At 36.1% G+C, this 26,996-nt stretch overlaps 1 protein-coding gene across 1 annotated transcript in view; it reads right to left on the reverse strand.

Moving 5' to 3' along the window:
- Positions 1-1,644: 1,644 nt before the first annotated feature.
- The window catches only part of LOC142337993 (uncharacterized), a 244,820-nt gene continuing 219,468 nt past the window's right edge, over positions 1,645-26,996 (reverse strand). The window contains exons 40-46 of the mRNA XM_075387627.1: positions 22,060-22,191; positions 21,386-21,502; positions 20,707-20,888; positions 10,812-10,915; positions 8,266-8,379; positions 4,599-4,732; positions 1,645-1,994 (exon numbers count right to left, since the gene is read on the reverse strand). Coding sequence (XP_075243742.1) covers positions 1,712-1,994; positions 4,599-4,732; positions 8,266-8,379; positions 10,812-10,915; positions 20,707-20,888; positions 21,386-21,502; positions 22,060-22,191 — 1,066 coding nt within the window. The 3' untranslated portion in view covers positions 1,645-1,711. The remainder of the gene's footprint in view (positions 1,995-4,598; positions 4,733-8,265; positions 8,380-10,811; positions 10,916-20,706; positions 20,889-21,385; positions 21,503-22,059; positions 22,192-26,996) is intronic.

A 26,996-nucleotide genomic window follows, 5' to 3' on the forward strand; every position in this document is an offset into this window, starting at 1 on the left:
AGAATATATTTCACAGCAGTCAATTTTCCAAACAATAACTAGAAGTTCACATGTTAATGAAAAAATTATATTGTCATGACCATATAATTTTTTCTTAAATATGTGAACTTCTAGTTATCTTTTGGTCAATTGACTGCTGTGAAATATTTTCTTTGAGTCCTTTACTAACTTACTGCGCACTTTTTACACCAATTTTCTTGCGCAATTTTATTCAAAATTTTCGTTAGGATTTGCGGTATCTTGAATTTTTGCTTACATAAACCACTGCCATTTAAAAATTTGTTTTTAAGCAACGGACGGGGGGTTGGCTTTGGTTGTAGTTAATTTAATCTTGAGAAGCGTCAGCCGCAGAATTCAAAAGAGAGAGGGGGTGGTTAAAATACCAAAAACCTTCATACCATCATGTTCCGCGTCCTCGGCAGCTCTTTCGAACCTGCGAAATCTTTTACAGTGCTACACGGAAAAATTTTTATGAAAGCTATGATGTGCCTTTGGGCTCCACCAACCTATCCCGTTACTTCCGCAAAAATTTCAAACACACAAGCAAAAAAATTGTCTGGATAAAAAAGTCTCAGAGTGTATTAGGAAATCAGGAGAGTAAACAGTGAGATGGGAAATTTTGCCCAACTCCTCCTTCCAATCATGAATTTCTGACTCTTCATGCAAGCATTCCTCAATAGCTTTGCTGAGCAGCACACTAAGCGCTTAGTAAAATTCTGTTTATATAAGAGTTCCAGCTGATTAAATTTGCGAAATCGAGAAATTTTGATCACGCAAATTGCAATAAGTGAGAGGTGTGAAATTTGCTCGAAAAGTCAAAACGCTTTCGCAAAATGCGTTTACAACAACACGTTTACAATAATTGCTTCAAGCTTCGTTCAAGATCAATTGAGAAATAAAAACGTCAAACTCTTTTGTGACTGGTGGTAAAATGAAAGCAAATTGCGGCTGCTATTTTTGAGACTTGAGCTCAAAACGGTGGCTATGGAGTTTGTTGACGAAGCTCTGAATTCGTCAACAATTAATAAAAACGTCAGTGGATGCATAGAAAATAAAACTGATATTCACCACATGCGGACTCTTTGCTGCAGATAATGGTTTTTGTTTTCGCTGCACTGCACCGCAATTCTTACCCGAGTTCGAAACAGAAGTTAATCTTGCAAGATCTTACGTCTTGCAAGATTCTTGCTATATTGATTTTTTAAAACGAAAAATTGGCTTGAAAAAGCATAAAGGATCCTATCTTATTCTACGTCCTATGTCAATTCTATATCAGTAGATTTTGTTCTTCCTTTTGGAGTCTCAGTTTTTCGTGCGCAAAGAAATGTTAATCTGGCAATATTCTTGCAAGACTAACTTTGATTCCTCTCGACACAGCACCTCAAAAATCATTTTTGGTTTTATTCTTCACCCCCCCCCCCCCCGCTTAGTAGGCATATACCTTCTACGCCCCCAAGCGAACGTGCATTTTTTACATAAATTGTATTGGTGAGCGGGGGGGGGGGGGCAAAAGAATTACTGGGGAGGGGGAGCAGTACAGATCCAAACATTATTTGAGAATCATATATCGAGTGATGAACCAATTGAGTGCGTTGAAATTGAGGCTAAGCAGCAGTTGCTTCGAATTAAACTCTTCCAAGACGGTTTCAACTTTTTCAATTTTTATTCACTCAAGAAGCAAATAAATTTCAATTTTTGTTTGATCACTTATTTAAGACTTTCTTCTCAGTTTGGTCTCAGTGTCCAATTTTGCTGCACTTGATCTGGTCGCAGACCTTGAGTCGTTGCCAGACCTCATGGAGTTCTTCGTATTCAACTCCGAGATCTTTGACAAGTTCTCGGGTTTTTGCAACTGTTGCCTGGATCTTGTTCCCGAAATTGATCGAGGATTATTTAGGACTGATCCTCCACCTCCTGTACTTCGTGGGGAGGATTGGGCTCTTGATTTGCGAGGAAGACTTTGTCGGGTACTCCGCTTTGACATCAGAGATCGCCTAAAAGAGGAGAAAAGATGAGTGTGGAAACGATTGATTAGCATAGTTGCGAGGTCGATTTATAAAAGGACCAAGGTCTACCGATATTGGGTTTGAAAACACCGCTGGTCTTTTCAAATTCAATATTTGTGGTCTGGTTCAAAATTATTTTTGGTCTGGGACAATGTAATCATAGGAAGGAAGTTGCCCCAACCCCCCCCCCCCCTCTCCGAATTTTTTTTGTCTTTCATATGGATCACCTCTCATCATGGGCAGTTAAAAACAAGCAGAACTAATAAACATAACCGACTAAACGTCGGATGAATTGCTCTCGAACGACTAGTGGGAGCTCTAATCAGTTGCAACCTGCTTCAGTCGGGGGGGGGGGGGGGGAGCCTAAATGGGACAAAGAAGTTCAAAAGTGGGCTTCAAATAACAATATTAGAGGTTAAGATATACCACTATTAAGATTTAAAGTGAAAAATGGCACCAGTTTAGGCGCACTTTTCATTTGACATGAAGTATTAAGTTGCCGCCAATTGAGTTCAGCTGCTTGAAATTGTGATCGAGAGAGAATTTTAGATCACGCGAAACGCAAAAAGTCAAGGCCGTAAAAGTCACTCGAAAAATCAAGACCGTCGAGCGAAAATTTTGCATAAAAAAGACACACGTTTGCAATAATTGCTATGAACTTCGTTCAAGAGCAATTAAACAAGCTAATTGTTTACTTTGATCAAACAGAGTTGAGTTTTAGTTTTCATTCGGTTTTTTTTCTATCAAGTACAAGTGCTATAACTGTTCTATCAAACTTGAACGTTTGAAATATAATTTTCAAAATTTTTCCATGATTCATATCTTGCAAGATTTGAACAAAGATCTGACAATATTTGAAACATAGCCGGCAGATTGCCGGAAAATAGCCACCATAGACGCCTGTGGCCTACCATGAATTGAAACAACTAAAGAAATAAGATTGACAGATCGACCACCAGCTTTTTAATAGACCACTAGAGTTTTTGGGTTAGATTCGGACTCTCATGTTTATGAGACACATTTGCTCTACAAGGAAAAACGCTAATGGAGCTTTTTCAAAATTAATATTCGATATTAAAACTCAAGATTCTATTACTCAGGAGCTAGGGCATATAAGTTTGGCACTATTTAGATGCACACTATTCACCTTTAATTAGTAAATGTTCAAAAAAAAATTAAAGTTCCATAAGTGAGTTCAGAAGTCATTTTTGTAGTGAGGTAAGCCATGCAATTGACCTAAAAGCAGAAATGACGCCACCAACACAAAATTTAACTGCAAAGCAGTAGAAATCACTGAAGTCACTCAAGACGTTAAAAAAATTAGGAGCGCAATAATAGCCGCCTGAAATTGCTGACACCGGCTATTAATAACATTGAAAGGATGCGCATTGTCCTGGATGAGGATTAGAGTATATTTTTTATCACCTGAAATGTTTAAAGCAAGATTGATTTTTAAAGAAGCAATGCAGGACAAAGTTAACATTGAAAAACTGTACCATAAAAAATATTGAAAACTGTTCAATGTTTTGCAAGATTGTTTTCTGGACAACAGTGTTGTTAGAAGGTTGAGAGAGAACAAACTTAAAGTAATTTTTGCATAAGATTAGATTGAGAAGAAGCTCTATTTGTTTAACGACTACTTGGTTAAAGAAAATAAGCCTTGAGGAGCAAGAAAGAACATGAGAATGGATTTTAAGAGATGCCCAAGTTCGAGACCTTAGGACCAGTTGGTGTAAATGGGTAGAACACTAGTCTTGCATGTAAGAGATGCTGGTTACAAATACATTTCCACATTAGTTGCGCCTGCTTAGACCCCCTAACTAGTATGGTGGTACGATATGGTCGCAGATACTTTAGGACTCATCAAAGTTCTTATCAGAGACCCTTTCACTCCTTGGGCACAATCTGATAGTGTAACAGGACAAAAAACATCATTATGGGAATCTGATGTTCGAAGCAAAATAATAGCTATTATGAGTGATCTTAGAACCTTTTAGCGGCTCAGTTGGTGTTACTTATTGCAACTTCAAGACGTCGAATATTTTCTACAACTCAGACTCCGTTCCAAAACATACCCGGCAGATTGCCGGAAAATAGCCGCCGTTGATTCTCATAACTCTATTGGGATTGAAAGAAAAGAAAATATCAACAAAAATTGATTTTTGTATAAAAACATTTTTAAGTGCGATTTATTTTGACGCAAAATGTCGAAAAAGCGGCAAAATTGGTAAAGCGAAAAAAAAGTTCGACGAAGTAAAAAATAGGAGCGCTATAATAGCCGGCTGAGAAGATGAGGGCGGCTATTAAACAGTCAAATTAGCTAGTCCGTAGTGCTTCCGAGATAAAATCTGAGATAAAAGCTGTTCTATATAGTAGTTCGTAAGCCCTTTTTGATTTAGCCTTTCTAGATTGGCATATTAACCATTAATTATAATCGGCAACGATGAAAAATATCACAAGCAGGCGAATAAATATGACCCCGCCTATGATGATTTTCATGGTTGCCAATTGAACGTCTTAGTTTCCAGTTTCATTCATTGGTTACCAGACCGATGTTTTTGGCATGTCATGAGATTGTGCCGAATCACTTACTTTGACCCGCTCATTGGCTGCAACGCTGAGGTACTTCGTCGGTTGGCGGATGGAGAGAGACTTTGTTTGCCTCCACCTCTATCGTCTCTGCTACCTCTACTCCGACTAAGTTTCCTCTCTAGCTTCTCATTTTTCTAAACAGAGCAAACATAACTCACTCAAGTCGTGCAAATAGATCTGAAACAATATGGACCTGGAAGGTAGCTGCGCACGCTGAGGAGCTAGCATGCCTCACTAGGAGATCCCGAAATAATTCACAATCAAAAACCAACTTTTTCATTTCCAGTCCATTTGAGCATACCCCAGTTTTAGACCTCGATTTATGAAAAAATTATGCTCTGCCGGAAAAAAAGCAATGAAAAGACCATGATTGACTCTAACGGCCCATGAAGAGACCTCCGCTCGACTTAAGTGTTCAAAAAGACTTTAGCTGGATGCCAATTATTGATGTCGGACTTTAGCTCGACTTAAGCTCAACCCAAATTTGAGGTCGACATCAGCTCATCCAAAACTTTTAGATTGAACCCAGAAATTTGATATGCACTTTGAAAGTCTGCTAGTGAAAATAACGTATTCAGCGGATGTGAAATTTCAAAACTTTTAGTGTTCAAGAAGTTATTTTGAAAATCGAGATTGAGAAAGAGAAAGAAAAAATATCCAACTAACGTCTAAAGAATTGCTTATAGGGGGGCTTCAAATGACGTCATTAGATGTTACCATCCCACTATGATCACACATAAATTTTGAAGTGAGAGAACAACATCAATTCGGGCGAACTCTTTATTTGACTTTTAGTAGTAAACTCCGGTAGGTTAAGTTGCTGACACTTGTGAATGGGAGAGAAATATAGATCACGCAAAACGAAAAAGTAAGGGGCGCAAACGTCACTGGAAAATTCAAAATGGTCAAGCAACAATTTTGCATAAAAATACGAACACCTTCATACTAAATGCTTCAAATTTCCTTCTAGAGAAATCAAAAAGAAGAGATACATTTGACAGAATTTGTTTCTTATAGTCAAAAAATGGTGTATCAGTGTGCAGCTTTAGTTAGAATCCAAAATCATATCAAATTCTGCTTCTAAACTCTTCTTCAATTGCTCTAAAGAACTATGACAACCTAGTGCACTGTAACTCCGAAATCAATAAAAAGAATTGGACTTTAAATGCTAACAGATTAATTTGGGCATTTAACCATCAATTCGGTTTTAAATTTAACTCAATATGCAGTCTATTGGGGACCCATAATGACCAGATACATAGAGCAGCATCTAAGTGATCAGTCAGTGAGTGAAAAAAGCTTGAGTGTAACAGAAGCTTAGAGAGAACAAAATAACCCAACTGCATATTCTTAGCCATTTTTTTGCGGTTAATTTCGGTTCATTGCAGCAAGTTGGCTGAAAATCTTGGTTCATAAATGAATGTCACTGACTTTTAGTCACTTCACTTGATTAAATATCAAGCAACATAACTCAAAACGAATTCTTATATTTATTCTGTTTGGTTTGGTAAATAAGCTGTTAAAACTTAACAAAATTAAGGAAAATTATAATTAAAAGAAACAAAAAGTTAACTTAAAAAATGTTTTATTAAAAGGAAAATTCTTTTTAGAATTGATCAACATCTTTTAATATCAACCGCCACTCAAAAATTCACAGCTGGCTAACAAACTACTTGGAAAATAATGAAACGTGGAAAGTCGGTAAATTTTTTTTTTGGAAATGAAGTCGTAGTGTTCTATCACATATCTGATGTTCGAAACTGCATACCTAATGCATAGCTGTTAGTTACGATTATCAATTCCAATAAACGGAATGTCTAAAGACCTCAACTGTTTATTTTATCCTTGTCTGTATCAACTTCATAACTAGCGTCTACCAGCACCAAAACAAAAACTAATTACCAAGAATGTGGCTCTCACTTCCCACAGTCTTTTGACGCCCAATATCGAAAGTAAAATACGTGTAAGTAGTTACCACACGGCAATTAATTAGCCTAACAAAGAAAACTTGTCCAAGAAATGTTAATAGATTTATGTGCGGCTCTAAGGACATTTCACAAAAATTTAATCCTATTTGAAGCGAAGCAAATTAAGACAATTAGGATAAGCCCACCAAATTTTTATCGGCAAATTTTCCTTTGAAGAGAGCATTAAATACTAGATTTTCAGCATTGATAAGACTTTGTGAAATCTAGTAATGTTTCGAGTCAATTCATTTAAAAGCCGATTCGGCTCCTTTTAAAGCTTATTTTTGCTTCCATTCTTCGAAAACGCAATATGCACTCCCAAATCAAATGAAACTCGATTAAGACAATTTTGCGGAATGGGCTTCCACAAAAACTAATCTGAGGCGGAAAGTGGACTTCACTTCGGCAACTGTTATGTATGTTTACGAACTTATTTAATTTTTATGGAATATTGAAATTTGTTGAAACTGTCAGCGACGGCAGGTTGAGCAAATTATAATTCTGCGCATTATAAACTGACATTTCACTATCGATGTATAGCACGAAATTTATTTTCTCTCTCCGAATGATAACTACGAATCATCAAAAGCTACGTTCCAATCATGTTTGATCCAAATAGAAGTGATTTTAACGGTAATAAATTATCCAATGAAATTGATCTATTTTTTAATCAGTAAATGAGACAAGAACGACAGCCTTAAAACTATTTTCTTGCTTGGTTAGGTGTTTTTGCGACCCATTCAAGTCAGAGATTTTTGTTGACACGATAATTTGGACGGTGCTTATGAAAATCGTAGTGCGAAAAAACCTTCTGGATTTCTGATTTGCGGACAGATAGATTTCTGATTTGCGGACAGATAGATATTACTGATTTTCTGTTCGGTTTTTAGAACTGAATTACGCATAAATCTGTCCATTATCAATGAATATTATTAGGTCAACGAGTCCATTAATAGTTACTTTGAATCGACGATTGTTGTTATTTTCTGTTCTACTGGACATTTTTACACTCACTGCCATAATAAAAAGTCTAGAAAAGCAAGTCTGCTAGTAAACTGAGCATATCAGACGATTGCTTTTGACACTATTTAATAAATGTTTCACCATGTTGCCTGCCGTCCTCATTTAAATTAGCGCTTCGAGTCACAGCCGAACAGGTGCTGAGTCACGTGCCGAATGCTTACGTTGCGACCACGGAAAGACCTGCGGTTACACAATTTTTAAAGTATTTTTTTTCACAAAAAATTGTTTTTGAAGTAAAATGTTTGACCGACCCATCCGAATAGGGGAATATTCGGCTTTAAATCTCATTTTACGGCATTCTGCTCTGCGCCCTTTCGGCTCTACCGTCGTCTTCCAATTAAATTAATCAGCTCGATACGAAGAATATCTAGTTTGGCATACACGGGCGCCGATCAACCGTACGACGTTTCAAATGGACGACACTGAATTTGGACGACACTGAATTTTGTTTCATCTGGACGACAAATGCATGCATTCTCAATGTTAATCCTCAACTCAATGTTAATCCTATCACAACCGTACGCGATAGAGCGCCCCAATCTATCACAACTGGTTCTAAATTATAAGCCCATAATGAGATTTTGCATGTACTAATAAATTTTGTCGTCCATTTGAAACGCCGTCCATTTATACACACGGCTTAGAAGTGATGCAGTCGAAAGTAAGCATTTTTTTACCGATAGTTGATTCTGTACTGATTGACGCAGTTTCTGCTGTTGCAGGTAAGCCGAATGACGCTGTTCAGGTGACCTCTGATGTGCCAACAATTCTCGTTCTCGATTTTCGTTGGGCTGAAAATACAGTATTTTCTTGAAGTTTTTGAAATTGTTTATAATTTTATATGTCTTATAATTTTTATATGTCTTATATTTATAATTTTACGTGTTTTTTCTATCAGAAAAAATAGTCTGACGCCGTCTGACGGCTTACAAATAAGAAGAAAATTATTAACGTCAACGACCACAACGATGAGGGGGGGCAGGATTAAATATTGATGTAAAAATTTGCTTGAGGTGTCTAAAATTATTTAAATACTTTATGCGTTAGGTTAGATTTTCTCCCGGAACAAACGCGTTATTGACGATGTGCGTTTCCTAGTCAGGGGCTTCGAATTAAGAAGAAAATTAGTAGCAGTACGACGAACAGGAGGAAAAAGAGAGGGGTGCTAAATATATAGTTAATTTACTTTGTCGCAGACACTTTTTCGTGAGTTGAGCCAAATTCTTTTGACTGTAAGGATCGACTGATGCAAATGCTTTTCATTAGATCAATCAGTTTCTATTTATATAAATAGCAAATGATTTTGATTGATAAACTTATAACCCATGTACCTAATCAGCAGACCAAATGTATAAAGATCAGAATTTAGCTAAAAAGAAAAAAATCATACTGGATATATGACGGGCAAACATATAGTATAAAAACTGAAGTTCGATGAAAAAAAATAAGATTTTCTGATGTCAGCATCATCATAGAAAAAAAATCGTATCGTTCAAATTTGCTCAGGGAATGGAAAACCGGGCTCAAAAAAGTTTTAATGACGAGACGACTTAAGCTCAGAAAAATAGAAAATGTCACAACAAACCAAAAAACTTTAAGAAAACGGACTAAATTCTGCGTTTATCTAATTATTCAAACCTCTGTCTTCGAATGTAATTTGTTTTCACTAAAAGCAACAGAACAAGTAACATCAGACTAGAAGAGATTGTGCTGCACAAATAGGAGTCAACGAGATGCAAGAACTGGAAGAACTAGAAATTAGTTTAAAATTTAGAAAAAACTAGAAAAGTAGCTCAAATTCTTGACGTTAATGTACTACGAGCTAAATTTATGTCGGCAAAAATTAAGCATCAATCCGAACGAAAGCTTGAAGAAAGCTCAGTGGGCCTTTAGAAAAGAACCCAAAAATGACAGAACTTTTTACAAAAATTAAAAAAAAAAGATATTGGCTATTTTTTTCAAAAGTTGCTCGGATAATTGGTATTATTGTTTTAAAACCAAATTGGTTTTCATCAAAAACTAACTAGCATCCACCCTATCTTCAAGCTCTCAAATTTTTTCTCATTGGCCCCTGAAGATTAAAGAACCGTAAAACTTGTCACTGATTTAAAAAAGAAAAATGAATTGAATTAAGAGGTTGCTAGCGTCTCGACAATATTTTCATTGATCTAAGAATTTATGCTGTAACCTATTTTCAAACCCCAGAGAATGTTCAGTGGCCCCTCAAGATCCAAAAATTCAGAACTCAAAAAAATTGAAATAAGTACAAAAATTATTACTGCGCGTTTAAGATTGCATTACGAAACCGTATAAATGGACAAAAAATGGACACAAAAGAAATTATTTCTTGCAAAAGAATTCTATCAATTTTTGATAAACGTCAATTTATGACAAGTTTAACAGGAGAACCCCAAAAAACGTGAAAACTTTTGTAATTTTTCTGAGCTTTTAGGCTCAGAACGCCTAAAAGTTACCTTTTCACCTTTAATTTAGGCCTTCCCAGCTTCTTCAGCACTTCAAGCACTTAAAAGCTACTAAAGCAGCTTCTGATGAAACTTAATTTCTACTGGGGGTTACCTGTTTATCCCGTTTTGAAAGCTCAAAGTCATGGAAATATGTATTAAAACATCTTACAAAAGGCAAACAAAAAGACAGAGCACCAGTGCAATCCAATTCTAGGATTAATAAACCACACGAACACAGCAATATAGCTACACTCAACTTACAGCTTCGCAGCTACAAAAGAGAACCGTTGAAGAAGAAACTGAAAAAGAAACGTCAATATGACAAAAAGTTTTTTCATCGAAAAATAAAAATGTAAGCGTGCAATTCAAAACAAATTTTGTTTGTCGGTATTCGGACGTTACCTTCTGGACTAAAGCATCTAAACTCATTAAATTTGATACAAGATATATGCAATTTTTGCGGTTCTTCTCAAAAAATCAGAAACAATTAAGCAAGCAATTGCAGACATAGAACTCTGTTGGATGGTCAACTGCCGAAAATTTTGACAAGTTGCAGAAAAAGGCATCAGAACAATCAACATGCTCACCAATATGGGTTAACTTAAGAAAACTGAATTCATTTTTTCATTTCAGACAGAGAGCTTTACTAAGATACAACAAATGTTATAGTCTAGGATACCTTAAAAGTTCACGCGGAAAAAACCAAATTGTTAGTGAAAATTGAAAAAACCTCTTCAATCTTATAATTGAATAATAACCTGTTGCTGTTGTCTGGCTCTGGCTCTAGCGGCCTCCATTTTTGGCCTCAAGATTACCTCTGCTGGGTCTCCTCCCCACCAAATGTCCTCCACTTTGTTCAGGACTAATCAGAACAATTTATAGATTTTCGTTTGATCATGCCTCAATTGGCCCATACGAAACCCAAAATAAAATTAGTTGTTTCCAAGATATTCTGTCGGACATCATCGTTCAAAAATTTTCAAAAACGGTTCAATCAAGTGATATAATTACATTTACCTTTCCCTCTAAAAAACTAAAATCGTTAATTCCAAGTCCTGAACGTAAGTATATTTCACAAGCGTAACTATAAACACACGTATATACATAAACTGTGATCTTTTCTTACATTCGAGTGCACAGATGCATGACTTCGCATTTCTCAAATGTTGTCAAGAAGTAAAAATTGTTGAAACAAATTGCGCAATCAATCAAGCAGCTACAGCGAAGCCAAGGCTAGATTTGTATTCCTTATTGAACGTTGCTGTTATAGAGGCTGAACTTTTTCATACTACGTTTCCGGTTGCCACAGTTAAATTGGATGACAAAAAAGTCTCAGAACTGAAGTGTTAGTTCTGAGACTTTTTTCAATACAGCGATTTTTGTTGAAACAGTACTTAACTGCGAATTGTCACAAATGCTTATAAATTTGCAATTCTTTGCTTTTTGGCTCTATTTTGTTTCGGAACCCCACGTTTAAATGTTATAAACAGTGAGGTGCTAATAGCAGCAAAAATTTATAACTAAAATGATTGCATATTATTTGTTTTGGATTGTTCACACTGCTCAATGTTGCTCATAATAAGTCGATTTTTTTCCAGACTAAACCTCCCGAAAAAACTTCATGATAATTTTTCATATGTTGGCACTTCTGGCTGTCTTTTTTTGCAGATAAAGCGCAACTTTTACGCAATTTTTAGAGTGCACAATATAAATTTACTGCAAGGTAAAATTCAATACAAGTTTAAATCACACGGCACTGATAAACAGTTTGAATTTTCCAATAGATTGATTTAACGTAAAAACTCAATATAAAAACATAGTGGACAGAAATTGAATTTTCAGCTCCGCTATCATTTCACGCGTCGCAAAAATTATGAATGAAGGAAATTTAAAAATGAGACAGCAAGCTTTTTTCAAAACCATTTGTATTGCTTTCAATTAAACAAACTAAAAAATCTCAAAAGGAAGGTTCTTATTTAACAATTGGCGCAAAAACTTTCAATGAACGAAAAAAAATGTTTGAGAAAATTCATAGGGTTTATTCATCGAAGTTCAAATTAAGAAAATTTAAATTTGTACATATAATTTCAGGTAAACAGAATAATTTAGTGAATACTTTCAGAGCTTCGAAAAATTATCAAACTTTTAGCAATGTTTTCTTATTTTTCAAACTAGTTCAAGAGTTCTGAGGTGACATTCTTTGTGTGAAAATGTTTTCCTCCAGGTCTTTCAAATCAATAGACAAATCAAATGCAGTTGAAACCTTTAAAATTCTGCTGGTACATTTTCTGAGATTTAGTCATCATACCGGAAGTAAAAACTTGCGAAACTGGAAATAATTTACATAAATCACTTGAAAAATTGTCCGCTAAACAGTTTTCTAGATAAAAACTGAAATTTGAGATCAGGTTTTGCAGAGTTCCTTCTGCACTTCATGCGTCTGTTCTTCAATTTTTTTAAAATACGAAACAATTAGTTTTCAGCACAGTTTAGTCTATACAGAAAAAGGCTAATCAGAAAGTACAAAAATAAGAGATCAATTAAAGTTTTTTGTTGCCTAAAGACACAGGAACTAAGTTTTCGGATCTTGTTCCCAAAACAGCTTTCGCAATTGTCTTTGGTAGTTGACATCAAAGTGTTCACGTTGCGGCTGTTTTTAGAATTATGAAATTTGAAGCGAGTTTATAATGCCAAAATATACGTGGCAATTCTCAAAACTTATTGTAAAAATTTAGAAACTCTCAATTTGAGATTTTAAAAAGTTACATGCAAACTAGGAAGATTGTGAGATATACCTTTTCTCAGACCTGCACATTAAGTTTTGAACTTTTTAAAATTTTCTTAAAATTATTAAAATTTTCGACATTGCTTTTTATTCTATAAAAACATAAAAGAGGTGCCAAGTCATGTTCTTTGTTTGACTTCATAATTTATTGGTCTTTCAATATAATAGGCATAGCAAACATAGTTCAGATTTTTGGAGTGCTTACTAAAGTTTAGTGTGAGCTCGGCCATTATAGATGCAGTGTAGGAGTAGGGGAATCCTAACTTATTATCTAAATACGCCTTTCCCTTTAAAACATTGGGTATATATTTTTTTACTGTAACGGAAGAATATCGAGAAATCAACTGTAATATAGACAATCAAAAAAGCTTATGAAGCTAAAACGTGGTTACATACAAATCATGACTTCTACATTTCCGATTTCATTTTGAACGATTTCATTTTCCAATACCTGTTATTACCATACCCGAACCTGTACCTACCAAACCTTGACCTGTACCTACCGAACCCGAACCTGCAGTACCGAAACCCCCCAAACCTGTACCTACCGAGCTACCCCTCGAACCAACTATCGCCGTAAAACCGGTAATGCGAAAAAATAACGGGGCCCCGGAAAGGAAACAAATTTAAGAAGTCGAGCAAAGGTAAAGTTCGATTCAAATTTTTTTGTAATAAAACGATTAAGTTTGATTTTGATTATCGTGAGGGAAAAATAGGTAGTTAGCTTCCGTATTAGGCGTATGTTAATAGTTAAGGATCACCATTGTAGGAGTAGGGGAATCCTAACTTATTATCTAAATACGCCTTCCCCTTTAAAACATTAGGTATATATTTTTTTACTGTAACCGAAGAATATCGAGAAATCAACTGTAATATAGACAATCAACAAAGCTTATGAAGCTAAAACGTGGTTACATACAAATCATGACTTCTACATTTCTGATTTCATTTTGAACGATTTCATTTTCCAATACCTGTTATTACCATACCCGAACCTGTACCTACCAAACCTTGACCTGTACCTACCGAACCCGAACCTACCGTACCGAAACCCCCCCAAACCTGTACCTACCGGGCTACCCCTCGAACCAGCTATCGCCGTAAAACCGGTAATGCGAAAAAATAACGGGGCCCCGGAAAGGAAACAAATTTAAGAAGTCGAGCAAAGGTAAAGTTCGATTCAAATTTTTTTGTAATAAAACGATTAAGTTTGATTTTGATTATCGTGAGGGAAAAATAGGTAGTTAGCTTCCGTATTAGGCGTATGTTAATAGTTAAGGATCACCATTGTAGGAGTAGGGGAATCCTAACTTATTATCTAAATACGCCTTCCCCTTTAAAACATTAGGTATATATTTTTTTACTGTAACCGAAGAATATCGAGAAATCAAGTGTAATATAGACAATCAACAAAGCTTATGAAGCTAAAACGTGGTTACATACAAATCATGACTTCTACATTTCCGATTTCATTTTGAACGATTTCATTTTCCAATACCTGTTATTACCATACCCGAACCTGTACCTACCAAACCTTGACCTGTACCTACCGAACCCGAACCTACCGTACCGAAACCCCCCCAAACCTGTACCTACCGGGCTACCCCTCGAACCAGCTATCGCCGTAAAACCGGTAATGCGAAAAAATAACGGGGCCCCGGAAAGGAAACAAATTTAAGAAGTCGAGCAAAGGTAAAGTTCGATTCAAATTTTTTTGTAATAAAACGATTAAGTTTGATTTTGATTATCGTGAGGGAAAAATAGGTAGTTAGCTTCCGTATTAGGCGTATGTTAATAGTTAAGGATCACCATTGTAGGAGTAGGGGAATCCTAACTTATTATCTAAATACGCCTTTCCCTTTAAAACATTAGGTATATATTTTTTTACTGTAACGGAAGAATATCGAGAAATCAACTGTAATATAGACAGTCAACAAAGCTTATGAAGCTAAAACGTGGTTACATACAAATCATGACTTCTGCATTTCCGATTTCATTTTGAACGCTTTGACTTTTCCTTATATGATTATACTTGATATAGTGACCTCTAAATACTGCTGTGTCCTACAGCAGTACGATGGATCAGCAAACAGTTTTGCCTTTTAACAGTTGAGATAATTCTCATAAACCATGATAAAAAATTATCAATTATACAGATTTTTCCATAAAATTTTGTTCGGTATGTTAAGCGTTCCGTCTATTGTTTTTCAAAAATTTAAGTTTCCATCACGGATTAGTTCTTTCAGAAAAAGGCTAACGAAGTGAAAGCAAAAAAGATATTAACTAGAAATTACAAATTCTCTTTTGATGGCTAAGAACGTTGTAATTAATTTTTCGGAGTTAATTCCAATATTGATCCTTCTATGTTTGCAGATCCTTCATATGCGTTTGATCCTTCATCTGTGTTTGCAGTGGACAGGGTCCCACAAGAGTCTAATAACCTTACATAAGAGAAAAGGGCGAGGGTTCGTGTTTCGAGTGATATTTTGTCCCACTTTCATCCTGTTGGCTGGTAGATAGTCGAGTTAAAAAACAGTTTATTCAAGTAATCAACCTGAAATCAAGAACAGGCAAAGTTTTCCAAGTCTACCAAATCATATTCCGACGAGCAACTTATTGTGGAACTTTATAGAGATGGTTCAGTAGTCGGGCTATCAAGCATAATGAATCAAATGGCGTGCAATGTTTATTTTTCTTGTATCTGTTGTCCAGCTGGGAGGTTAGAGATGCTAGCATTGGGGGGATGAGCTGAGTGGGGGTCAAGAAACGTGGGCAGGGTTGGGAGAGGTGGATGAGAGGGCGTCCAAACACCCAAGCGATGTAGGTTGTTTTAGGGGGTGAGTGGGCTGGGGTTAGGTTGATTATATGGAGGGGGGTCAGTTAGTGGGGGTAGGGGTGAGTAAGTGGGGAGAGGGAGGGGTTAGTTGGGTGGGTGGATGACTGGTGGATCGGACTGTTAATGGTTTTGGTGAACCGAGTTCAAAGAGACTAGTAAGGCGTAGGAAATTAAGAGCCTTTAATGCAACCTGTTTAAAAGTCAATAGTTGCAAAAACTTGCATTTAAAAGGACCACCGGACTAATATAATTGCTACAAACTTCAATTGAGAGCAACTAAAAACAATGCTTTTCCTGTAAACAGTTTTTCTGCTCTTATTGTTTTTGGTAATCTGTTTACAGCTAGGCTAGTAAAACTTTAAGAGAACCGCTTTGGGATATGGCGCTCTCCGCGTTTTACCTGATATCTTGCTTCTGAGGGAAAAATGTCAAGTAGTCAGACCAAAAAATTGAAGACGATATATGGCGGGCACAAATTTTGCAAACAAATCTGGACCACTAATGTGAATTTCATAATTTTCATTGAGGTTAGTTGAGCATAATAAATTGATCATGGGTAGTTACATCATTCTGTTGGGTGCTTTTCTCAAGGAAAGATCTGCAGAAGAAAACTTGCTAAAAGAATCTTTGTTTGATTATTTATTGGTTAATAACTGGTTCTGGCCTTAACCGGTGACAAATTATTCAACAAATAGCCTATAAATAGCCGCTGTTATAAATAAATATCCCTAATGTAATGATTCTGTTAACTAATATCAAATTTGATGCGTATATAAAAACAATTTTCAGTTCTTCAATTAACTTTCTGACTTGGAGTGGTGGCGAGTTGCTCAACATTTCACGCGTTGATTTCTGTTTTTTCCTGCAGTATGAAAAATCGGTTATCTCATGGTTTGTTCACTGTCTGAACCTCTTTTACATTAGTTTAGCAGCGCAAGTTCATGTCCGCCAATTTAACTTGTGAAGTTGCTTAGGGTTTTCACTGAGAAAATAAGCGAGGTTGTAGACAAATCCCTCCGCAATTTAAAATGGTAAATCATAGTAAGCCTACTGCTTAGTGAATCCGTATCCATTAGTTCAAAAACGATAGCAGCCATTGACTGCAATGAACCGAACTGGGGCTGATTGTATTACAAAAAAAATCTAAAGATAAAAAAGTAAAAATAGATGTAGATTGCTTTTATGATAAACTGATGTCGAAAAACTCTTTGAGCATAATGAAAAAAAATCAAGCAGAACTCAATCAAGCCTCAAGCAACATGTTTAAAAAGTCGGCAAAATTACACAGACAATATAATTATTGTTATATAACATAACCGACTAACGACTGGTCAATTGCTCTCAACGACCGGAGAGCGGTTGGTTTCGTCAGTAGCTAGCTTTAGCTTAATTGAAGGGGCGAGAGGCAATTGTAGCGGGCGGGGAGGGGGGGGGGTGAGGAAACAGTGGGGGCGGCAACGGTGGGAGGGGATCTTTGGTTTCACGGGGCCCTCACGGCCTGAAAGATGTGCAGGTTGGGTATGGGAGGTTGATGTGGGGAGGGGGATCAATTTCTAAGAACCGCTCTTCACACCATAAGTCTAACTCTCCAAAACAGTCCCTGTGGATCGCGTACTTGGAGAATATTGAGCTGAAATGAAAGGCGTTTAGAGTATTTAGTGCCCACTGGGCGTTACCTGTTTATCCCGTTTCTGAGGAGGAAAAGTCAAATGGGTCAGATAAAAAAGTTGGTCCAGCAAATAATTGGATAAAAACGACCAACAGGATTAATAGAATTGCTGCAAACTTCGTTTGAGAGTCATTAACATTGATTCCCTAAAAAGAGCTAGTTCAATAATTTATGAAAAAAACATATGTTCATACATTTCTACTAAAATTCAGCGTTAATGAGGGTAATAGATGATGACATCACGCCACATAAGAGCAACTGAAGTGCGGCATAACAAAAAAAGTTAAGGAAAGAGAGAGCGAGAGAGAGAGAGAGAGAGAGAGAGAGAGAGAGAGAGAGAGAGAGACAGACAGAGAGAAAGAGTGAGTGATAAATCGCGAACGAGAAAGAGAAGGAAAGAAATCCAGCCAACACACACATACAAACACACACACACACACAAACACACACACACAGAGAGAGAGAGAGAGAAAGCTCGGAGTACTTTTGATGATGAGATTCGACTATGCAACTTCTAGATTTCTAGCCTTGTTAGTATTTATTCATATGGAAAAGTGCAAAATTCAAAAAAAAAGTTTCCAGATTTCGCAGCGAAAAACAACTGTTCAAAACCATTTCTTGTCTCTGGAGTTTTGTTAAGTAACTCATCAACAAGATATAAAAGCTTAGTAGGCCAGTAACGATCGTTAAACTCAAAAAAGGACAAAAATGTTCAAAAAATTTTATAAACATTTGCAATTTTTAACAAAATTAATTAAAAATTCGTGATAATAATATCTACGGAATCATTTCATTGTCTCAAGAGACTATCCATTATCCCTAATTCAAGCCTTAAATATTTTTACTGTCTCATTAGGATGCATAAAATTACAAGATAATAATAATTTATAGCATGATAATAACTTACAACATTATAAAAATAAAAATTTTAATATAATTCAAAAAATTGGAATCATCAAAATTTTGATAAATATTCCGTTAACTCTAAAAATTATGGAGCAGCTTATTATCAAACCTTTTAGGAGCAACCTGAGCCCTGGGGCAGGAAAATAATGAATTAATTTAAAAATAATCAAACTGGAAAAAAATGCAAATTTAAAAAAAAAATTGCTTAAGTTCGTGACATTGAAATCTTGAAAAGCATTTCACTGCATCTTCAGAAGCTGTGCCGTAATCTATTATCAAACGCTTGAGTAGGTTCATTGGCTCTTGAGGCTGAAAAAACCTAAGAAATGACAAAAAGTTTCGAAAAAAAATGCAAGCATTATTAAAAAATTGTTAAAATTAGTGATATTAAGAATTTAAAAACTAATCCATAGCCCATAAAAAATTTTCAGTAATTTATTATCGAACCCTAACGGAGTTTTTCTGATCCTGAGGCTGAAAAAAACCTGCACAATGACAATAAATGCCAAAGAAATTGAAATTGCAAGTTTTGTCAAAAAAATGCTAAACATCATGATGTTAATATCTTGGAAAAGATTCAATTGCCTCTAGAAACTATAGAGTAACTTCTGATTAAACGGTAGAGAGGCTACTTGACATCTAGGGCTGAAAAACTCAAAAACGACAAAAATTTAAAAATTTTCGAAAAGCTTGAAAAAATTATTATAAATTATTTTTATGAATTATTATAAATTTGCGTGCTTTTTGAGAGCGGTTGTTCGTCAATAGCTAGCCACGGGTTGGGGTTGGGTTGGGGAAGGAAGCGGGGAGAGGGAGGGTTCATCGGGGGCTGATGGTTGCAACAGAGCGTTGGGGGGTGACGTCAATAGTGGGGGGCGGGTAAACAGTGGGGGTGTCTTCAACCTCTAAAGACCGCCCTTCACATCATATTTATAAATCTCCAAAACAATTTGAGCTGAAAGGCTCTAAGAGCACTTAATTCCCGCTGGGCGCTACCTGTTTATCCCGTTTTTGAGGCCGAAAAGTCAAATGGGTCAGACAAAGAATTGGTCAAGCGAAAAATCGCATAAAAAAGACCGACAGGATTATTATAATTGCTACAAACTTCTTGAGAGCAATTTGTCAGATAAATCCCGTGTCGAAAATTGGCGGTGAGATTTCGTAAGAAATGCGGTTAAAGGCAGTGAAAAATAGTTTTCACCGCGTATTTCTTACATCTTTTTGCGGTGATTGCGGTGAATCGCGGCGAATTGTTTATTTTCACCGCGTTCTCAGTATTCTTACAAAAAAGAATCGTCCCCACACGGGTGCGAAACTCTGACCTCCTGAATGCCTTCGACTGCTTAGTCCACTGCGCCAACTGTCTATTACATCATTGAAATTTCTTGTGAATTTATTTCAGATTGAGTAAACTTTGGTAATCGTATGCGATGAATTTTTGTAAGAAATGTGGTGAATTTTTTTTTCACCGCATTCACCGCTTTTACCGCATTTCTTACATTAATTTACCACAAAAGTCGGTGCTGTGAATTTTTGTGAGAAACGCGGTGAATTTTGCGGTGAATTTCTGTAAGAAATGTGGTGAAATGCGGTGAAACATTTATTTTCACCGCATTCACCGCAATCACCGCATTTCTTACAAAAGTTCGCCGCATTCACCGCATTTCGTACAAAAAATTACCCAAAAACCTCGACCCGGGCAATAATCCTTATTTAAGGAATTGTTTATTTTCACCGCGTTCTCAGTATTCTTACAAAAATAATCGTCCCCACACGGGTGCGAAACTCTGACCTCCTGAATGCCTTCGACTGCTTAGTCCACTGCGCCAACTGTCTCTTACATCATTGAAATTTCTTGTGAATTTATTTCAGATTGAGTAAACTTTGGTAATCGTATGCGATGAATTTTTGTAAATGTGGTGAATTTTTTTTCACCGCATTCACCGCTTTTACCGCATTTCTTACATTAATTTGGCACAAAAGTTGATGCTGTGAATTTTTGTGAGAAACGCGGTGAATTTTGCGGTAAATTTTTGTAAGAATTGCGGTGAATTTCGCGGTGAATTTTTGTAAGAAATGCGGTGAAATATGGTGATTTTTTTTTCACCGCATTCACCGCTTTTACCGCATTTCTTACATTAATTTACCACAAAAGTCGATGCTTTGAATTTTTGTGAGAAACGCGGTGAATTTTGCGGTGAATTTCTGTAAGAAATGTGGTGAAATGCGGTGAAATATTTATTTTCACCGCATTCACCGCAATCACCGCATTTCTTACAAAAATTCGCCGTATTCACCGCATTTCGTACAAAAATTTACCCAAAAATCTCGACCCGGGCAATAATCCTTATTTAAGAACCAAAATATAGACGCGATTTTTCCAAGGTTTGTGACTGTTTTTGTTTTATCGTATTAAAAACTAATTAGTGGATAACTAGTCGGCCAGTTCGAACTAACTTCTGCACATTAGTCCAGGTGTCTCTCCTGATGAAGAGAAAGCCTCTGAGAAGTCTTGAGAGGGGTCGTACTCCTTCCCCTCCCCTTCATTATTCCCTCCTTTCTCCCAGTCCATAGCTGGACCATAGCTCACAATTCTTTTCACGGGTATAGAGGTTGAATCTGAACCCACTGCTGACGGTCTAACAATTTCGAAATGAAGATCAACAATTATATATTTTTTGATGAATAGTTTGATCAACATGATCAAGGTTTTGCAGTAGATGTGAGGTTGGGCTAAGGACTTGACGTGTAATTAAAGTTCAAACTCAAAATGGACGTAAAAAAGAGACGAAGCATGTCTATGTCCAGACGGAAAGTCCACATGTCCAGACTTTCGTGCGCTCAAAAATTTCGCACGACGCCCCCTTGTTTGTTCATTTCGGTCTGGCATCTCAACCTGGGTTATTTACTAGAAACAAAATGTATGGAATTGGAGTGGAATGAATGCGAGGTACTTCGCATTTTCCGTTACCATAATTGAAATCTTGCCAAGTTTCCTGGAACCCTATTCCCCGCTTCACGGGAAAAATGCTGAAATAAGCTTTATCACATTATAGCCCCGAATTTAGTGGAACTATCGTCAACCTATATTGTAAGTTTCTGCAAGGCGGAACAATTTTCCAAAAACTGAGCCCACCTTCCGTCATCTCTGGAAGTTGATGCGCGACACTTCCCCTGATTGCAAAAAGGACAATCACCTCCCCCTCCTCCGCTCTTGCTCTGTCGGATTGCTCGCTCTTTTTCCCAATGACACCTTATCAGAATAGTACAGTGTCACGAAGAAACTCACTAAGGAAAAACCCTAGTTGAGAGGCCGACTTTATGAAAAGACTTGCAAAAGCAAGGTTTGGGGTACTTTTCTATATTAAGGCCTCAAAAAATTGAGATGGTTATCTGATAACATTCTTGCAAGCGTCTCACAATAACCCCCACAATCTTGACTTTTTGCAGAAAACCGTTGCTCTCATAGACAAACTAGGAACTTTAGTTGACTTGAGTCGACCTATAGTCTTTTCATTACCAATATTGGCCAATCAAGTCGTTTCATAGGTCGACCTCTCAACTAAGGCAAACACGTTTGTTCACGAACCGAAGAATTGTTTCTGTTTGTGCTCACTTTAGTCCTATATGATGTTTTTTATCCGATTTCCTCATTGGTAGTGTACGCGGCGTGAGATAGATTTCGATTGACATTTTGAAATCTTTTTTCTCTTTCGTCAATGCGGATCATGGACATAACAATTTGGAACCATTATTTGTTCTGACCACGAGGTTGGGGGGGGGGGGTGTCCGCAAAACTAGAGTAGATACCTTGAACATGAAGTGGAGAGGTCACAGGTGGAGCAGAATGAAATTTGTGAAGTTGAGTCACAAGTTGATGAGTCATTGGGACCTCTCGTTCTTCTCGGATCTTGATTGGTTGCTGACCGACACGAGTCACACCTAAGCAAAATGTGGATTAAATCTGCGAGCATATTCAAAAACAGAAGACCGGACAAAAGCTAGAGGATTATTTAGACCTATGGTCGGAATTATCAGACTTTTGTTCTCATGCTCGGTTTCAAAAATGATGACAGTGCGAAAGTTTTCACTTTAGATAAACAAAACATCAATACCTGCAAAGAACAGGAGCTGTTGATTTCTTTCTGGAAAAAATAGTCGCTTTACCATAGATTTTGTCCGTGTCAAACCAAAATTTCGTAAGTAGAGTTTCCAACTACCCGGGTCGAGGCGTTCAAAAATCGTTAAAAATCGGCGAAAAGAGTGGAAAGAGTGAACAAATTAGAATTTTCCACCGTTGCTTCACCGATTTTTAAGGGCGGAAACAGTGGATGATAATATAATCATAATATGATAAACATATTTGAATAAAAAACTCATCTATACTAAATTTTATTGATATTCGTTATTTGCTTAAATACGGCATCAGATTATTCGAAGGCCACAGAAAACATCACTATAGGCCTGATTCAGCGTTTTAATAAAGGAGTGCTAATAATTTCAAATGAGAGGTTTCATATCACCGCAGAACTAGTGATTGCGATAACCGCAACTTTATTTAGTCAAATTGTAAAAAGGAAATCAATTTATTAAAATTCCTAATCGCTTAAACCAGGTTTTTACGTAGAATCTAATTACACTTATTTGAAAATAAACTAAATTTTTGTTAAATGAATGATTTTGGAAATTTTTGTTAGTAATCTTTTCTCCCCATAAATCCAATTTATTGGTTATTTGAATTTTTGTCTAATTTTTATTGTTTTAACTTTTTTCGAAATGGAGGAATACATGTGCAGGTCGGGTTTTTTTCTCCATTCAATTTTCAAAGTTTTGTTTACGCATCGTAACAAAGAAGAGGACAGTCAACTTGAAGTCCATAGAGGCTAAATTTGACTTTGTATAAAAATCTAAAAATATTTTAGCATGTTTAGGAAAGACCAGGTTTATTCAAAGTTCTATTCCAGTTGTTACAATCTTTTCAAATGTCAAAATTCAAGGTAGGCGATACGCAAAAAAAGAGGAGCCACAATTAGCAAAACCTTGAGCTTCAAAAAGTCTGAGGGGTTTTCCGGTCATAACTAATTTTACTTGATATTTCATCAAACCAATTTCGCTGTTTTTACACCGAGTTCTTAAAAATTGGCTCCTATGATTTTTTTTAAAACTGTCGGTACTTGCAAACATAAATGGGAAACAATAGCTCTATTCTAAGAGTATGAGATAAATATCCACGTGAAGAATTGCTCAAACAGTCATGAGATTCTGTTGAGCAGCTCTGACTACCAACTAGCTCGAATGCAAAGACAGTGATACAAAATGAGAGGAAGCCGAATGGATAATAGTATTAGGAATGGAACATGGCTTGTTGGATCTCTGGATCTCGAATGGACTTTGATGAAATCCTTATGTACATATACTTGTGGACCACTGATTCTGCCATTATAAACTGTTGCAAAAAAATTAGAATATGAAAGAGCTCAGCTGTTGATTTCTTCATGCATGTGTGGGAGATTTCCATATGGCTATTGATTGAAGATTCGACAAAAATTGGTGGTAAAAACTGCATCGTGGAGACAGATGAGAGTCTCTTTTGCAAACAAAAAATAAAATTTTGTTGGAGAATGTGCGTTGAGACGAAAAGAAAACATCCGATGCGAAAATTGAAATTCTGAAACTCTAATCAATTTCATCGAATATTATGTAGAGCCAGGTTCAACAGCAGTTTAGGATTTATGGTCCGCATAAAAAGTTCTAGAAAAGCGTCATTCTTACAACCATCACACTCTAGATCATTCCGAAAATTTTGTGAATCCAACTACGGGTGCACAAACTTAAAGCGTTGAATCTCTTTGGAGGTATGCAACATCAAAAAGCAAAAGAATGCTTGCGACTAAAAGTGTTATGATAGGTTCGTATATTTCACACTTCTTGTTCAGAAAGCATGTTTTACGGAACAGGCTTTACACCCTTTCTAAATTAATCGCTCCGATTTAAAATCTCCAAAATTTCATACTCGAAGAAAACAAAAACTGGTATCCAACAAATTTAACCATGAACACTAGGTTTGATGGTATGCAAAACGTTTACTTTGGGGTGAGCTATTATGTTCTGGGGACTATAATGGAAAAAAACTTAAATTTTTTAAATAAAAAGGCGAGTCTTATTTTATTTTTGTGTTGTTTCATCTATTTTCAAAAAATTTTCAATATATTTTTGGCACTTCTCTTGGTCATTTCTTTAGTGCTTCCATTGGTAAGTATTTTTTGGTTATTCTAATTTTGTATAATTTTTCAAATAAATTTTTAATTTTTTTTTGAAATTAAGGGAAATTATATGCCGGACTGGCTTTTTCCTTCAATAGAGTTTTTCACCTTTTGTTTACACATCGTAGCGAAGAAAAGAAAAATCTTTTTGAAGCCCTCAGAAGGTGTTCCTGGTTTTTTATAAAAATCGACTACTTTTTTTGGATGTTAAGAAAGAGAGGATTTATTGCATATTCTACACTAGCAGTTACAATTTTTTATAATGTTAAAAATCAAGGTAGGCTATCCGCATGAACAGAGGTGCCACTATAAGCAGAAATATGAGTTTCATTTCAAAGAGTTTTAGGGGCTTAAAAGAGGCCCGTCATAATTGATTTTACTTGATTTTTTTTCACCCCAATTTTGTGTACTCTTACTCTGAGTTCTTAAAAGTTGGCTTCTATGATTTTTTCGAAAATTGTAGGTACAAGCAAACATGAATGGGAAACAATAGTTTTATTCCAATAGTATGATATAGTTATCGAAGTGAAGTATTGCCCAAATGGTCATGAGATGCTATTTAGCAGGCCTGACAACCAACTAGCTCGAAGGCAAGGACAGTGATGCAAAATAAGAGGAAAACGAATGGATAAAATTGTTAGAAATGGAACATGGCTCACTCGATCTCGAACGGAATTTAATAGATTCCTTGTGTTCAAATACTTGTGGACCACTGATGCTGCCATTATAAACTATTGCAAAAACCAGCTGGGAATGGCAAAAATTCAGCTGTGGAGTTCTTCATGCATATGTGGGAGGTTTGCATATGGCTAATGATTAACAATTCGGCAAATCAATTGGTGGTAAAAACTGCATCGTGGAGACAGATGAGAGTCTCTTTTGCAAACAAAAAATAAAATTGTGTTGGAGAATGTGTCTTGAGACGGAAAGAAAACATCCGATGCGAAAATTGAAATTCTGAAACTCTAATCAATTTCATCGAATATTATGTAGAGCCAGGTTCAACCGCAGTTTAGGATTTATGGTCCGCATATAAAGTTCTAGAAAAGCATCAATCTTACAACCGTAACACCACAAAAGCGCGGAATCTTTGTGGACGTAAGCAAAAACAAAAAGCAAATGAATGTTTTTGGCCAATTTTGATATGATAGACTCAAATCTTTCAGACTTCTTGTTCAGAAAGCTTATTTGCGGAACAAGTTGAACCCATTCCAAGAAAAAGTGGCGCCGTTTATAAATTTTCAGCGTTCCATACTGGAAGAAAACCAAAACTTGTAACAAACAATTGTAGCCCTGAATAACGGGTTTGATTGAACGAAACATAAATTGCTTTGGGGATGGGCTATAATTTTGTGGGGCTTTCAATGAAAAAAAACAACTTTTTTTAAATAAAAAAGCAAGATTTGTTTTTTATTGCATGTTTGAGTTATTTCAGCTGTATTGAAAATTTTTAAGCTATTTTTGGCAATTTTTTTGGTAATTTCTTTGTTTTAGTGCTTTCGTTGGTAATTATTTTTTGATTATCCTACTTTTGTATAAATTAGCAAAACTTTTCTACAATAAATGGCTAATGATTGACGATTCGGCATATGGCAAATGATTGACGATTCGGCAAACAATTTGGTGGTAAATACTGCATCGTGGAGACAGATGAGAGCCTCCTTTGCAAAGGAATATACAACAGGGGCCGAGTGTACCCATAAGTTTGAGCGTTTGAAGAATAAATCGTGAAACAAAAAAACCATTGGATGTGAAAAATAAAATTCCGAAATTCTAATCAAGTGCATCGAAGATTATGTAGAGCCATGTTCAACCGTAGTTCAGGATTTATGGTCGGCATATGAAGTTCTAGACAAACATCAAATTTGCAGTCATCAAACTGTAGATCATTCGCAAAATGGATTCAACTAAGCACAAACTAAAAGCGTGGAATCTCTGTGGCAGTATGCAAAACCAAAAAAAGAATGTCTGTAACTAATAGGGATATGATAGATTCATATCTTGCAGACTTCCAGTTCAGAAAGCATGTTTTGCGGAACAAGCTTGACCAATTCTATTAAATATTGACGCTGATTGTAAAAGGTCCAGCATTCAATTCTGGAAAAAAAGAAAAATATGTAACAAACAACTAAACAACTAAAAGTAAAAAACCCTAAAGTTTGATTTGATTGTATGCAAATTGTTTTGCTTTGGGGGAGCGCTATAATTTTTCTGGTGATCTTTAATGGAAAAACCCATTTTTAAAAACAAAAAATCACTTCTGTTTTTTATTCAATTTACCTTTCAATGACATTTTTGAGTTCCCATAAGTCATATTTTTTGCGCTTCATTTCTCACTTACCTAATTCAAACTTTCGACATTAATTAATTATTTTCGATTATATGTTTGACTTACTTAATAAAGCGAACAGGGACTAAAGTTTGTAGATTATGTCATAGTACTTTATGTGATTATGAGCAACTTCTAGCTCTCATTGGCTACAT

The sequence above is a fragment of the Convolutriloba macropyga genome, chromosome 4 (assembly GCF_964194025.1).
Source record: "Convolutriloba macropyga chromosome 4, txConMacr16.3, whole genome shotgun sequence".
Lineage (NCBI taxonomy): Eukaryota > Metazoa > Xenacoelomorpha > Acoela > Convolutidae > Convolutriloba > Convolutriloba macropyga.